The 17,093-nt window shown below is 38.6% G+C and overlaps 1 protein-coding gene across 4 annotated transcripts in view; it reads right to left on the minus strand.

Moving 5' to 3' along the window:
• CMSS1 (cms1 ribosomal small subunit homolog) overlaps positions 1–17,093 on the minus strand; it is a 370,781-nt gene that overhangs the window by 46,484 nt on the left and 307,204 nt on the right. Inside the window, exon 1 of one of the 4 annotated variants that reach the window (XM_041759764.1) lies at positions 450–577. The exons of the other annotated variants lie outside the window; for them this stretch is intronic. Within the exon in view, the coding sequence (XP_041615698.1) occupies positions 450–561 (112 nt within the window). The 5' untranslated portion in view covers positions 562–577. Of the gene's footprint in view, positions 1–449; positions 578–17,093 lie in introns of those variants that run through there. 4 annotated transcript variants of the gene reach the window in all.

The following is a 17,093-nucleotide window of genomic DNA, read 5'->3' on the forward strand; positions in this document are numbered from 1 at the left end:
AACACTGATCATGTTCCATCCTTGATTGCTTTGTATACTTTTCAGAATCATTACTATAGCTATCCCATGACTAAAACATAAGGACTTGTAATCAAGCAGGTTGTGCCAAAAAGGAATTATACCATCTGTAAATATATCTCTCATTTATTATAACTGTTCAGAATGCTAGAAGCTCTTGCATTATCCTTGTCATCTCTGCTTTTCTATTAAAACTTTACTCCCATCCTCCAAAATTCAACTCCATTCATCCCCCAAAAGTAGAAACAAGACTATTTTAGGGCTATAATGTAGCAAGTAGTTGCAACTTTAACTGAGAAAGGAAAATGTGGAGAAATGAAAAAGGGGAGAAAAGGAGAACGGGATCCAGCATGCAAACGAAGAATTCAGTGATGGGTGGCAGGAGCAACAGCAAACCCAAGACCAAGTTTGCTGTGCACAATTCAGGGCACCTGATTGCTGTGGGAGCGGCTGCTGAGAGAAGCTTGGGCATGCTCGACCTTCAGTCTCCTGGCCTTTTCTGGCCACATGGTCCCAGGTCCAGCTGCAGGGACACTGGCCCATGCAAAGTCTTCCACAGGCTTGTGGTGGTTCATCAGGCTCCTTGTTTAACCTGGCACATATCTCTCCAGTTTTGTTTTGTTCTGTTTTTCCTAGCTACCATCTTTTCCTTTTTTGGCTTCTCACTCTCATATACTGCAAGAAACTGGGCATGATCTTTCTTTTCCTTCTTCAGGCTCTTTTCCTTCTCTCCAAAAGATCTGACAAAACAAATGCTTCTAAGTGTAAGTCCCTGTAAATCTAAATTTGGAATAGACTCTTGTTGCTTCTATCAGAAGTTTTCTTGTCATTCTGAACTAGAATGGGAAGTGTGCGAGGGAGAATCCTCTGCCCTTTAATTTTGCCATGTCTAGTGGCAAATGCTACAGCCTATTCTATATTCCAATAATGCCCTTATTTTCATAGCTGAAGATGTCCCTAGCAACGGATCAAAACTTTGCTTACAAAATACGGTGCCAATTCCCACAAAACCCTTTAAAGTTAGAAAATTTGGAATGAAGATGCTTGCAAAACTCTGAACTGGAGTAGGTTGATGGGTCCTGAAACTCTGGGAGAAAAAGTAAAGAAAAAGTACTTTACTTGGAAAGCAAAGTATTGAGACCATTAAGATCATCTCAAAAATGCATAACTGAAGAAAACATGTTTCACTTTCTTTTTTGCGGAGAGCTTAAATGCTACAAAATTTCTGGTGTCAGTTCCATGTCAGCAAAATTAAATCTTCAAGGTTATTTTTCAAATTTTTTAGTGGTCCAGATTAATAATACTTTTCTCTTTTTTCCTTCCCTCTTTCCCTCCCTTTTCTCTTCCCCTACCCCTACTCCCTTCCCTTCCTTTCCTTTACTTCCCTCCCTCCCTCCCTTCCTTCCTTCTAAAAAATGCACACAGGGTTCCAATAACCACCAGCCCACATCAGGGGCAAAGCACTCTGAGCCATAGGAACTTGACCTTGTGTGTGAACTCTCACACTTAAGCCTGAGCCATACAGAGAAAGGACCTTAAAGGTAAAAAATCATGGTGCCACAGGACCTGTTCTATCTTTAAGTTACAAAAACACAGTAAAGGTCATGCAGATATCAAAGGACAACTTTGTAGGCGGAACCAATACCTGGCTGTTGTCTGTCCAATAAGCATTTTTAAAAATCTTATTTTCTTTTTAGATTAAAAAAAAATATATATATATATAAGTCAGGTTGGGCAAGATGACCTCAACTTCAGTCTTGAATGTTAGAGTTACACCTTTCTTCCTTTCAAATTTAAATATTGGTACATTTACATATTTGGGGGGCAATTTTCAAACTATGAGTAATTTCAATTTAATCTTTTCTGGTTAGTTTCTGCAGTCAGAGTTAGGTAAGTAGAGCCAAGGGTGCTGGCAGCGGCATTTTGGGTCTTAATAGAATTATTATGTTTATTGGATGAGCATACTTTATACATTTAGAAGCACTGCTTTATAATTTCTCTGTTCCTGGAATAGAAGCTAATAATAATGGTAAAAACGCTTACATAGTCCTTATTTTGTGCAGGACACTATTATAAATGCTCTACCTACTTTAACTCATTTAATTTGCATATCAACCTTGGGAAATGGGCATTATTACCACCTCTCTCTAACAGAGGTGGAAACTGAGGCACTTGCCCAAGGTTAATGAGAGAGCTAGGATTTGGATCTACCTACGCAGTGCTAATTCAGAGTCCCTTAACCCCTATGCAATACTGCTCCTCTAACTTGGAAAGCAAACTTTATGGCTCTCTGGTGGTAGTGGTCTCTAAGCAGGATATTGAAATCCATGGGGCTTTGTGGATAGAGCCCAGTTTAACATAATAATGTGTTTTAAAATTTGACCACACTCATCTAATTGGAGCCAGAGCTGATGCATGTGGTGAGCAGCTCCCCTTCTCCAAAATACAATCCAACACCAAAAATACCCACTTAGTCCAGATTATCTAACTCTTCCTCACTATCCCTGCTTCTATCCTACATAGCTGGGCAGAGAATATATCTGGTTTGCTAGACTACTTCTGGTTTATGCTTTTCATTCCCACACCCCGTCTAGTTCAGTATCTGTCTTATTGCAGGGATTCTTCAATGTATTAGTATGCATTACTATTCTCCAAGTGTGGGAATGGAAATGAAGTCATCCTTAGGCTTATTTCACCTCTGAACTCTGCTCTTTGCAGCACAACTGTTAACAGCTCCCAGAACGGTGCTCTGTGTACACATTTTGGGAAGTGCCAGTGGGGAGGAGTGATGAAAGAGGTCCTAGAAGGCTTACATTCTAGTTCCAACTTTTGTGATCTTGGGAAAATCACTTACTCTATGCCAGTTTTCTCATTTGTGGACTTATGAAGTCATACTGCTGTGATTTATGATTCTCTTCTGGTTCAGGCCAATTTCTATTAAGAATGCTATATATACCCTGGACATGTCAAAATTTCCAGAGTGAGGTAGAATGTTAAAGTATAGAGGGATTGGGTAACATTAAAAAAAATATAGGTGAACATGGCCTATTATATGGGTATGCAAGTTACATCACGTCCCCTGAACAGACATTTCATAAGGAAAAAGCCTATGAGGCTGCAGCTAGACTTGTTACCCACTCACCCTTGTTATAGAGTGTGATCCCAAGGAAGAGAAATGTTACAATGTAAAAGCACATTGTTTCTATTAAGACTGCCTTATAGCCTTCAGAGGCTTTACTACCTATTAGATTACTTAATGTATACCCTTAATGTGAAGCTTGTGAATCATTAAAAGTGGATGTAATGTTCACATGCCGTGAGTCAGAATGCTTAATAACTTTCTTACCTAGCTTTTCAGTGGAAAAAGCCAGAAATTACCTGCCTTTTTGTGTAGTTTAGAACAAGGTACTTTATTTGCATCATCCTTATAGTTTCCTACTGGAAACTGGGCTTTAGGATATTAACCTATCAACTAATTACCAACTGCATGGGAAATATATAGAAGGATTCTTTAAGAATCATAACTCTGATGTTTTACATGACAGTCTGGGATAAAACTAAGATGTAAAACAGTCTAATGGGGTGAATAAATAAAAGAGGCTAAAGAGTTTTGTCAATTCTATACTAACAATTTGGTGAGGTCATCATTAAAATTTTTTTAAACTTTTCCCCCTGATATAAAACTAATACAGACTAATTGTGGAGATTTAAGAAAAATTTGGTACCACTATAAAAAGATGGCCCTGCTAGAACAAGAGAACCACTATTATAATTTTGAAACGTTCACTTCCACTTTTCGTTCTGTCTCTGTATATGTATGTAGGTGTACACTTATGTACACATCTTTACATATCTGAAATTATATATCTTACATAAGTATCTTTTCATATATCATGAGTACTTTCTCACAGCAGTCTTGAAGGACATTTTTGTTGCCTTTGTTTGCAATATTCTATTTGTTATTCTATCATTACTTACATTATTTCCAATATTTTGCCTTTGTAATTTATTTTTAGATTTTACGTATTTCAGATTAGATTCTATGCATTTCTAATTAGAGTAGATTTCTCAGAGGAAGTTGCATTGTAATGAGGTATGTATGTTTTTTAAGGGTCTTAACTGTTTTCCAGAAAGTTTTAGGTCTATTTTTAAGTCATCAACATATATTTTAAAAAAAAACTTGTTTCATCACACTTTAGTAAGTGCTGAATTTTTAAATACTGCCAATAGGTAAAAACGACTACATTTTAATTTGCATTCATTTGGTTATGACTGAGGGAATATTTTACTTCTTATAAACCATGTAATGGGGCAGCCCTGGTGGCCCGGCGGTTTGGCGCCGCCTTCAGTCCAGGGCGTGATCCTGGGGAACCGGGATCGAGTCCCACATCAGGCTCCCTGCATGGAGCCTGCTTCTCCCTCTGCCTGTCTCTCTGACTCTCTCTCTCTCTCTCTCTCTGTGTCTGTCATGAATAAATAAATAAAATCTTAAAAAAACATGTAATGTTTCTTATATGAATAAATATTCTTAATATTCATTCATCAAGAAGAGTTTTGATGTTTTCCTTATTAATTTGTATGAGTTTTTTTAATGTTGAGATTAATTTGTAAAGTTGCTAAATCTTCTTTTATTACTGAAGCATAGCTGACACACAATATACTTAGGTATATGCCTTAGGTGTGCAGCATAGTGATTTGACATATATATATACATTATGAAATGATCACCATAATTAGTCACCATCTGTGCCATACAAAGTTATTATATTATTGTCTATATTCCCCGTGCTGTACTTTACATCTCTTTGTCTTACTTATGCTATAATTGGAAATTTATACCTCTTAATCCCTTTCACCTATTTCATCCATTCCCCACCCTTTCCCTTCTGGCAACCACCATTTCTTTATGAGTCTATGCATCTGTGAGTCTGTTTTGTTCGTTTTGTTTTTTAGATTCCACATACAAGTTTTGTTTTTCTAGTTCCTCTAGGTATAAGGTTAGATTGATCTTAGATTTTTGTTTCTTGAAATAAGTCTGTATTGCTATAAACTTCTGTCCTGGAACTGCTTTTGCTGTGTCCCGTAGATTTTTGAATATTGTGTGTCCATTTTCATTTGTCTCAAGTTATTTTTTAATTTCCTCTGATTTTTTTTTTTTTTATTGACCCACTGGTTGCTTAGTAGAATGTTGTGTTTTATACAGGTTTTTTTCCTTATAACTGATTTTTAGTTTCATACTATTGTGGTTGGAAAAGATGTTTGATATGATTTCAATCTTCTCAATTTATTAAGACTTGTTTTGTGACCTAATCTGTGATCTTTCCTGGAGAATGTTCCATGTGTTTTTGAAAAAAAAATGCACCCATTTTTTCTGCTATTCTTGGATGAAATGATTTCTATGTCTATTCAGTACATCTGATCTGATATGTTATTTAAAGCCCCTATTTCCTTATTAAGTTTCTATCTAAATGATCCATTGATATATGTGGAGTGTTAAAGTCCTCTATTACTATAGTACTGTCAATTTCCTTTTTCATGTATTTTAATATTTACTCTATATATTTATGTGTTCCTATGTTGGGGGCATAGATATTTACAATTGTTATATCCTCTTGTTGGATTGATCCTGTTATCATTATGTAATGCCTTTTGTCTCTTGTTACCATCTTCGTATTAAAGTCCATTTTGTACAATATAAGTATTGCTACCTCAGCTTTTCATTCCCATTTGCATGGAATATATTTTGCTCTCCTTTCACTTTCATTCTGTGTATCTTTAGGTCTGAAGGGAGTCCCTTATAGGCAGCGCATAGATGGTTTTTAAAAAGCAATTCAGTCACCTTCTGTCTTTTAATTGGGGCATGTAGTTCATTTATGCTTCAAGTAATTATTGATAAGTATGTATCTTCTGCCATTTTGTTAATTGTTTCCTGGTTGTTTTTACAGTTCTTCTGTTCCTTTCTTCTTCCCTTGTGATTTGATGACTCTCTTTGGAATTCTGTTTGGATTCCTTTCCCTTTATTTTTTGTGTATCTATTAAAGATTTTGGTTTGTGGTCACCATTAAGATACATATATAACACTGTATATATATAGCAGTCTATTTTAGCTTTTTTAAGTTGACACTTAAGTTAGAACACTTTTTTAAAGCACTACATTTTTGGGATGTCTGGGTGGCTCAGTAGTTGAGTGTCTGCCTTCAGCTTAGGGCATAATCCTGGGGTCCTGGGATCGAGTACTGCATTGGGCTCCTTTCTGGGAGCCTGCTTCTACCTCTGCCTATGTCCCTGCCACTCTCTCTGTGTCTCTCCTGAATAAATGAGTAAAATCTCAAAAAGAAAATAAAGCACTACATTTTTATTTCAAAGATTTTATTTATTTATTCATGAGAGAGAAAGAGAGAGAGAGAGAGAGAGAGAGAGAGAGAGAGGTAGAGACACAGGCAGAAGGAGAAGCAGGCTCTATGCAGGGAGCCTGACATGGGACTCGATCCTGGATCTCCAGGATCACGTCCTGGGCTGAAGGTGGTGCTAAACTGCTGAGCCACCAGGGCTGACCCTACATTTTTGTTTTTGATGTCATATTTTATATATTTTTAAAGGATTCTGTGTATCCCTTAATTACTGTAGAGATAGTGGATTTTATGATTTTTGTCTTTTATTCTTTATACTAGCTTTATAATTGCTTCATCCACTACCTTTACTACACGTTTGCTTTTACCAGCAAGATTTTTTCCTTTCATAATTTTTCTATTTCTAGTTATGGCCTTCTTTTCCACTTAAAGAAGTTCCTTTAACATTTCTTATAAAGCCAGTTTAGTGCTGATGAACTCCTTTAACTTTTATTTGATGGGAAACGTTATCTCTCCTTCAATTCTGAATGATAACCTTACCAGGTACAGTATTCTTGGCTCTAGGTTTTTCCCTTTCAGCACTTTGAGAAAGTCATGCCACCCCTTTCTGTCCTGCAAAGTTTCTGCTGAAAAATTAGCTGATAGCCTTATGAGTATTCCCTTGTATGTAACTAGTTGCTTTCCTATTATTTTTAAGATTCTCTTCCTACCTTTAATTTTTGGCATTTTAATATTTGCCTTAGCATGAACCTCTTTCAGTTCATCTTATTTGAGGCTCTGTAATTCTTGGACCTGGGTGTCTGCTTCCTTCCCCAGGTTAGGGAATTTTTCATTTGTTTTCTTCAAATATGTTTTCTTCCCCTTTCTCTCTTCTCTTTCGAGGACTCCTATCATGTGAATGTTAGTATGTTTGATGTTGTCTCAAAGGTCTCTTAAAATATCCTCAGTTAAAAAATTCTTTTTCTTTTTGATGTTCAGCTTGGACAATTTCCACTACCCTCTTCCAGATCAGTGATCCATTCTTCTGCATTCTTTAATCTGCTATTGTTTCCCTCTGATGTATTTTCAGTTCAGTTATTGTAGTTTTCAGCTCTTATTTCTTTTTTATATTTTCTATCTCTTTGTTGAAGTTCTCACCATGCCCATCAATTCTTTTCCTGAGTTCACTGAGAATGTTTATGACCATTACTTTGAACTCTTTATCATGTAGATTGCTTATCTCTGTTTCATTTAGTTTTTTTTTTTTTTCCTGAGGTTTTATCTTGTTCTTTTGTTTGGAACATATTCCTTTGTTTCCTCATTTTGCCTGTTTGTTTCTATGTATTAGGTTGATCAGCTACACCTCTTGGTCTTGAAAGAGTGGCCTTATGCAGAGAGTGTCCTGTGGGGCCTAGAAGCACGATCCATTCCCCATCACCCTGGTCACCAAAACCAAGCACTCTAGGGGTTTCTCATGTGTGCTGTGTGTGCCCTCTTATTGTGTCTAGGCCACAACTGCTGTGGGCACACCGGTGGCTGGGACTGGCCCTCCTGGGCACAAGCCACTTTGTGGGGATGCCAGTCTTTGCTGAGGGCGCCCAGAGGCTTGGTGGGTGGTGTTGGAACTTCTTTGGCAGGGTGCCAGTCCTGGCCAATTCCACTGCTGAGTGTGGTGGGGCAAGAGCTGCTTTGGAGGGGCACCTGCTAGAGTAGGTGGGTTGAATGGGGCAGTCTGCAGGGGAATGTCAGGACAAGGCAAGTAGTGCTAGCAAGGTAAATGGAGGGTGTCAGAATGAGTGTCTGACAGTGTCAGGCTGTCTAGGCAGAAAAAGGGCAAGAAAAATGGTGCCTGCCAGGATTTTTGTTCCCAGAGATAAGTTCCTACCAATCCTTGCTCCTCTGACACACTCTAGTATTAGCCAACAAAACTCCTTCCTTTATGTCCCAGGCACCTATCAAATTGCTGCCTCTGTGCTGGGTCTTGGATTGAGTGCATTTGTGCACAGACCCTTCCTATAGACTTCCAGTTCTGCCAGAGTTAAGACCCATTTATTTTCAAAACCAGATATTATGGGGGCTCCTCTTTTCAGTTCAAGTCCTCAGGGAGGCAGGGTACCCCATGTAGGGGGCTTGAACCCTTTGCTCCTCAGGGAGAACCTCCATCATTCCTATGATACACCTCCAGCTTTTGACTCACCATGTCAGAGGTGTGGGTCCTGACCAGACTGTCACTGCCACTCCTATCCTTCTCAGTGTGATTTTTTCTTTATATTTTTAGCTGTGGAAGAGCTATTCTACTTGTTTTCAGGTTGTTCTCAGAGGGTGACTCTATATATAGTTGGAACCTTGGTGTGTACATGGAAGGAAGTGAGGTCAGGATCCTCCTACTCTACCATCTTAATCAAGATTCCAGATCCATCTTATCTTTTAATTTTTAAAATTATTTTTGATCTACAGAGGTCTTAAATTATAAGGAGATCAAATATATATTTTTCAAAGCAATTATGCTTTGAAAAGTTCTCCCCACGCAAAGTAGATATTTTCATCTAATCTTTTTTTTTTACAGCTTAATCTTTTTTTTTAAACATTTAACTTTAATCCTATGAAGTAGATTTTTGTTGTATGATATAAAATGAAGCTCTAACTTAGTACCTTTTCAAATATTTGATCAATTGTCTTAACATCTTCCTGAATGATTCTTCCTTTCCTCACTGTATTGTTATAGTACTTTCATTTAATCATAACACAAATCATACACATGCTAGACTCTACCATCTATTGCATCAATCCATCCATTGATCTGCCTGTGAGTCTTCTATAGGCTATCTTCCACCTACATCATGGCACTGAAATTATTCTTGCTACGGACACCAATGATTTCCTAATTGTCAAATTGGATATGGCAGAGGGATTAAATTACAGTCCCTGGACTGGAACCCCACTTCTTCTATTTAAAGTTGTGTGGCCTTGGAAAAGTTACTTCTCATTCTATGCCTAAATTTCCTCATCTATAAAATGGGGATAGTATAGGGTTACCTTACAGGGTTGTTACATGGAATCCTGACATAATGAATGTAAACTGCTTAGCACACAGTCTGGCACACAAATAAACTCTCAGGAAATGGTCATAATAATCATCATTTTACTTGATTGTGCTGGGGCATTTGACACTGATGTCAACCCTCAACTTTCCAACACTCTTCCATTGTTTTCTGGTATGATATGGTTTGGTTCTCAACCATCACTTCATGGACTCTTTTCTTGTACCTAACCCCTAAAATGCTGGCATCCTCCAAGGTGTTCTCCATTACCCTATTCTTTGCTGACATATACTTCTTAATGTTCCTTCTTCTAAGCCAGGAATTGGCAATTTTTTTTTTTATTAGAGAACAAGGTAGTTAATACTTTAGGCTTGTGGGCCATATGATCTCTGTCAGAATTACAACTCGAATGAAAGTATCCCTTGAAAATACGTAAATGAATAGGCATGGTTATGTTACAAAAAAACTTTATATATAGGGGTGTCTGGATAGCTCAGTTGGTTAAGCATCTGCCTTCAGCTCAAGTCATCATCTCAGGGTTCTGGAATTGAGCCCCACATCGGGCTCCCTGTTCAGTAGGGAGTCTGCATCTCCCTCTTCCTTTCTTCTTTCCCCCTACTTGTGCTCTCTCTCTCTCTCATTCTCTGTCTCTCAAATAAATAAATAAAATCTTTTAAAAAAAGTTTAATATAAAAACAGGCAGCCATCTCAGGCCATAGTTTGCTAACTCTTCATTTAGGGAAGAGGTTAGATATCCCTTGATTAGAACAATCATTATGTTGCATCCGTTGTCTCTACTGGACTGTGGGCTACCTGAGAGCAAGGTGTCCTTTCATCCTTATTTGCTCTGCATGTAGCACACAATCTGCAAATATATTTAATCTATAGCTGCTGAAACACTGAATGAGATGACTTCACAATATCAATCTTAAGAGTTCAAAATTTTGTTGTGCTATAAGGAAGAAGGCATTTCTTCCACGTGAGACTTTAGTAGCTACCAAAATAAATGACATTGAAGACCCCATGCCTGTATAACATAACGGAACAACTAGTAGAATCAATCTCTCTTTCCCAAATGTGAGAGGGAAAATTCAGGTCCAGGAAATTCACAATTTCAAGGACCAAGTAATATTGCAGACATCAAAACAGAGCTGCTCAGCATGATCTATAAAACAGGACATACTTTATAGGAATTGAGAAACAGCTGTTTCCCCATTTCTGTTTTAAAAGGGGTAATAGGCTACAGGACTCAGGAGTATATGCTAAGCATATGGAGAACATTTATTTGCTCAAAGAAATGTGACATGAAACTGGCAAAGGGCTCAATTTGTAAGAGATAATGTCCTGGTGGGTGAAATTAAGAGGATAAAAAGGATATGTAGAGAGCCATTTCAGTATTATGATTAATGAAAAAGGAAACACCAATAAACACTGAAGGGAAAAAAAAGAAAAAGTTGAAGCTGAAAAGAACTAAATATACTCTAGGGAAGGCACTAGCTACAAGAACCAAGTATCACTTGCAATATTAATGGCTTTAGTAAAACAAATTTTAGATAAAGATGACACTGGTTTAGGGAAAAACATGGCAACTGAAACCTCAGTCAAAAGTAACAGTGTGAATATTGAATTTCTCTAAATATAGTGTAGAGGATCCTTATAAAGTTAAGAATACCTGGAAAATATATTAGAGACTCTGGGGGAGAGTTTTAGACTTCTGGAATATAGAAATAGGTAATAGACAAAGAAGCATGCTTTACTTTTCCCTTTTTAATTTCCATGTTCAAACTTACCAGCAGTAATATTTTTAGTATAATTAAACATTTGCTGAATTCCTTTTATGGGAGCTTACTTAATTTGTGTGACTCAAAGTATTCTCTCAAGTGGCAATCACCAGACAGCACTCTTTAGAATTTCTTGCAATCATAAAAATCACTATTTCTCTGGAAAAAAAAAAGGCCTAAGATTTCTTAGAACAAAGTTAACGTTGGCTTCCTTCAGCTTTCTGTTTCTCTTTCCCTCCTAAGAATTATGAAAGGATTCATTATGTGGTTATATGGACATTAAATCATTCATCCTTCAAGTATTTAATAAGCATCTGGTATGCACCAGGTACTGTGCTAAGCCTCGAGGAGACAAGATGAATAAGAGATGGTCTTTACTCTAATGAGCTGACCATACAGTGAGAACAACAGATATATATATAAACAAGTAAAATGCAATGTGATGCTCTAGTGATGGAGAACAAGTATAGAGTCATGAGGGACTTGGGGTTTGGGGGAAGTGGGACTATAAAGAAATAGCAGTAGGGAGTTTTCTACGGTGATGGAACTGTCTGCTTACTGATTTTGGTGGTGGTCACAGAAGTCTGTGTGTGTGTTAAAATTCATAGACTTGCATGCCAAAAGAAAAAAAAAGGCTAATTTTACTGTCTAATTTAAAAATTAAAATAAAAAGTCCACAATGTGATAGATGCCATCAGTAGAAAACAGTTAAATAAGTTTTGGTGTATTTGTATGATGAAATACTACTAAACAATTAAAGATGGGCTACTGATACATGCCAACAATGTTGATGAGTCCCAAAAGCATTACTGAATGAAAGAAGCAGGATATGACAAAGTACATCCTGTATGATTCCATTTCTATGAGCTTCTAGAGTAGGCAACAGTAGCACAGAACGAGAGAAATCCTATCAGTGTGCTACTGTGCGGCAGGATGGGGTGGGAGGGGCTGACTGGAAAGGGCCCTTGGGGAATTTTCAGATGTGACTGAAATGTGCTAGGTCTTGGTCAAAACTGATTGAATAGTACGTTTAAGATCTGAGTACTTCAGTAAGTGTAAATTATACCTCAATAAAAAATATACATTTAGCTATCTTGGCTTGTCTTTCACAACATACAATTTCTAATGGTGTTTAAAATTATAAAAAAATGTTAACAGCTTCTCTACCATATGCTATCATTTTATTTTTAAGATAAATTGGAATTTCTTTGTCTTTTTTAAATGAAATAAACATAATACCCAATAATAAATCTTATATAAACAATGAAAATGCAACACAGAGTATGCAGCAGTAGGGGGACAAAGAGGACAGAACCCTACATCCTGTTAGTGCAAGGATCTGTTGGTGTCTATCAGGAAAGGCATTCAGAAGTGAATCTCATCTGAATGCTGAAGAAAGAGTAGGAGTTCAATGCACAAACCAGGAAAGAAAGAGTGTTCTAGAATAGCATGTCCAAGTCACAGACATGAGAGGGCCGGGGGAAGTCCTTGTGGGTGCACATAGGTATGCTGGGGGAAATGAAGCTTGAAAGGAGGGCTGGGCCCAGGTTGTAAAGATCATTCCTTCCCTCTCCTACCTCCCAGGGCCCAGTGCTCTGCACTTTATGTGTACAGTGTAACGTAAACCTCATAATCTCCATTTTTCAGAGCCAAAATTTGGCAAGGTGCAGGGTCTGGCCCAGGACCTTCCGCCACTATGCAGGGGAGCAAGCATTTCCACACAGATAGCTCGGGCTCTCTCTCACACTCAAGACTGCACTGCCTGGTCTATGGCCTTGATCATGATGCTGGTGGAATCTATGGGAAGCTTTGCCTGACCAGAAACCACTTTAAAAATCTACTTTATCTCTGATAAGAATGGATCATTTGGGCTGTGGTTCTCAGTCTTTCTTTCCTGCCTCAATTTGCTTGAGAGCAGAACTATTTCTAATAAGCTCGTTAATAAGAATGGCTAGGCAGTGATCACCAAGGGCTGTCCACATGCCCTCCATTCCATAAATCTCCCCCTGCCTAGAGGTTCTAATTTTGGGATTAGGTCAACAATTAGATGATGATTCTATACATTTCCAAGCGGGAGATGGGGTGCTCTTGGGGTCCCCAAATCTAAAAGGGAACACTTATGCAGTGAAGGGACCTGCACTGTGGAATTTTCTGTAGATGCTCACATCAACCATCTCAAAGGATGCTGAAACATTAAGGTAAATAGGATTTGCTGACCAGATATTTTCCAGGTCTTGATCAAGGTTTCCTGGTCCCTGGAATGGCCCAGGAACAGAACCCTGTCAGGCTCATCATTGAAGAGAGGCTATTGCTTCTGTGTTGCTCTGAGGATTATGGTCCTTTATTGGAGGAGACCCCCGAGAACACTCTCTGAAGCACCTGGGCTCTGCTCTCAGAAAGACACTTCCTGGGGAAGGTCCTTTTACTGGATGGAAATGAAGATTGGGTCGAGAGCTTGGTACTACATAATCTCCTTAATAATGGCTTTAAAATAATCACAACAAAGCTGCACAGAGCTCTGCAATCTATAAAGTATGTTCACATTTGATAATTTTGAGCCCCTCAAAAATGCTGGAGGTCTGTATTTTACAGATGAAGAAGCTGAGGTTTAAGCTGCTGACATTTGTATAGTTTGCCTGCTGCTTTTTTTTTACCTTGGTTAACCTCTCTCTTGCTCTGCTCAACGTCTTTCAGTTTTAAAATATAACTAGTCCACTGTGGGCCACTTTATTCTAGAAAAGGTTTAAGGCAGCTTACAAGGTTACAGAAAAATAAGGCACTATAAATTAGAAGTGGGAGCAAATACGAGAAAAATATAATCTAAGTTACAATAAAGATGTCATAATGACCTATATATTTGCTATGGACTGGGCACAAATATGATTCTAAGTTTCTATGAGCCAATGAGAAAAAGGAAACCTTGTCACATATTCAGAATAGCCATGGGCTAAAACAGTAACAACAGAACAATCAATTACTCAGGAGAAGTACAACCATTTTTGGCTCTTAATAATATCAATGAAGTCATAACGCGCAGCAATTTTCTTTGATAATCTGCCAGCTTTGAACGAGGCCTTAAAAGGCGATTTTGGTTTTCATGCTGTTTTTGTGGTATACAAGAGAACCTACCATGTCATGTTTTAAAGAACATGAAAAGTACGTCATTTCTCTGAACTTTTTTTACAGAAATCAAAGCAGGAGACCTCAGTGAAGAACTTATTTGCTGTTGAAACAGTTTCAGGACCCATGGAGGCGAGCATGGTGACTTTTTCCACAATGTTCCAGGGGAAGAGACAAAACCTCACCTACTATGATACGGAAAGACACGTCTTCATAGAGATGTTTTGCCTTACTTTATAAATTGGTTCAACTTCATGATAAGGACTTGGTGGCAAATATTAGCATGATCTTTTATATCTTACATTCCTTATAATGACTTTTAATACAGAAAAGCATTATTTCTGAATGTCATTTTCTGTGCTGTACATCTTGTTGCATGCAGGCCCAGGGCCAGGGTTTATTTATATTGGCTATTTTATACTTTCCTTACTCAACCCTCCAGGTTCCCTTACTTTTATGCCAGAGTTTTTCCTTTTTTATAATTTATATACTCAGAAAATACAGCCAAGTCAGGAGTACCCCTTTCATCCACAGGAAGAGTCTGGGGCCACCTGACTCATCGACACAACAAGCCCAGAAATAGAAAAAGTGATCTGGCTGAAAGGGAGAGAAGAGTGGAAACTCCTAAGCTAGCATACAGCTAAGGTGCTATGTCATGTGAAATTAATTCTCTGAGGTCAGCAATTAGAGTCAGGTTACAGCCCAAACATAATCCTGCCTGCTAATTACTGGACCCATTATAATATTTATTTCATTGACAGAGATGCCTAGCCATGACTTTCAAGGGTGGGCTTGGGGGCAGAAGGAAGGAAGCCAACTGCCAGAGAAATAGCAATTCCTTTTGCAAAGAGATGCGTTTCCCAGGCCCCTAATTGAAATGGTTATTTCCTGCCTAAGTGAGGGATCAGATGTGCCATGTCCCTCCCTTTCCAGCAAAATGAGGCACCTGAGATCACAGAGCTCTTTAGCAAAGTGCAAAAGATGATTGAAGAAATTAACTGAGTTATGTTCTGAGAAGCCCTTAGGTGAGATGGTTAACAAAATTACCCTTTGTATGAGGAAGAGGAAGAAGCCAGGGCATGAACTATGTGGCTAGAGTGACACACAGAGGTAGGTGCCTTTGGACTTCTGAAGATTTATCTCCTCCCAGATAAAGGCATTCACAGTGGCTATAAGAAGGAACACCAATTACCAGATGGGAGATGTTGGAATAACAGTACCATGAACAGGGATGACTAAAATACAGGAGCAAATTAAGACAACAGCTCTTACTTAAAGGGATTGTCAAGCAGTGCCTGAAGGGCTGGGAAGGGTGAGGAACAGAGTGGAAAGAGGTGAGGCTGAAAGCTGGTATCTGACAGTCTAAGACTCATACACATCTAATCAATTTATAAATCACCGCCATCAAGAACAGAAGTAACAGTGGCAGCAGCTGCCATCACCATACATTGGGTGACTCCGCTCTGTGCCAGGCACTGTACCGAGAGAGTTATATCCATGACATCACTAAGACTATTGTCCCTTCCCTTCTCACCTGGCTCCCAGGTGGCCCTTTGCTATTTGGGGATGTTTTTCCCCTTCTGGGATGTCCCTGATGGTCAAGTAAGCAAATGGCACCCGAATAACACGACTGGGTGCTGAGGACTGTGAGGACAGGGAGAGAAACACCCTATGACTAGTTTGCTGCAAGCCTTTGATTACAAGGGGCTGCTGAGCAGGTCAGGGTCAACAGCACCAGTTGTGACCTGCGGGTCATTGGGAAGGCCCGAGCTCCCCAACCTCTTTCCCCGTCATTCTTATTTCTTCCTCCAGATTGATACATGGTTGAAAGAAAAGAAGGGAAAGACTGGTGCCTGTAGCTGAAGTGTGCAGTTTAATGGCCAGAAACCAGACTTGTCACATGTAATCAAATCATCATAGTGTTGGTGACAGAGTTAAGACAGTTGAAAAAACAGTTACTATTCCAACCTCCAATTTTCAAGTTATTGTTGGGGCTGGAATTTCTCTCACCTCAAGAGTTTTTATTTTGGAAAATCTCCAAAGCACATTTTTAGTCATATTTGAGTAACTGAAACATTAAAGAAATAGTGATTTTTTTCAGCCACATTAAACTCTAACCAGATGCACTTAAAAAAAACTTTTTTGCATATACACAGCACCTTTTATTTTAGCAGAGAATAACTGTAGTCATCCCTGACCTATATCTACCATAAACTGAAAATACTGTTTAAGAGCCATCGTAGCCCACTGATACATATCATTTTCAGGGAGGAAGTAGAGGATCCTTTTGGCCTTTCTAATTCTCCCTCTCTATTCACTCCACTGGGAATCTAAGTCAAGTCAATTTAGCAAACATTTACTGAATCCTTTCTGTGCACCAGGAACACAGCTCAAGAACAGTGGTCAAATGGCATAAGTTTCACAAACTTGCAAAGTGAAAATGACATGTAGGATTCCAACAAAAAAGTGTTAGGAGCAGGGCATTCCTACCGGAATGGCTCACGTGACTGTTTGCTTCTGAGGAAAGGCAGTGCTTCTGGTATCTTTTCCTCTACTAGCCACCAGGCAAAGAAATGATTCGGGCATGTAGGGGGAAAGCACTGAAGAAAAAGTAATGACAAGTTGTCTAGAGTCCATGAATTCCTGGTCATCACCCAGGGATGACCTTGCCCCTGGTAACCACTCTGACTCCCTCCACTTGCCACATGAGAGCCAGAAAGATCTTTTAAAGATGTAAATAGGATTATGTAATCCTCCATCTTAGAAATCCACAGCAGTTTGCATTAATACTAACACCTATACTC

Source organism: Vulpes lagopus, chromosome 1 (assembly GCF_018345385.1).
Source record: "Vulpes lagopus strain Blue_001 chromosome 1, ASM1834538v1, whole genome shotgun sequence".
Lineage (NCBI taxonomy): Eukaryota > Metazoa > Chordata > Mammalia > Carnivora > Canidae > Vulpes > Vulpes lagopus.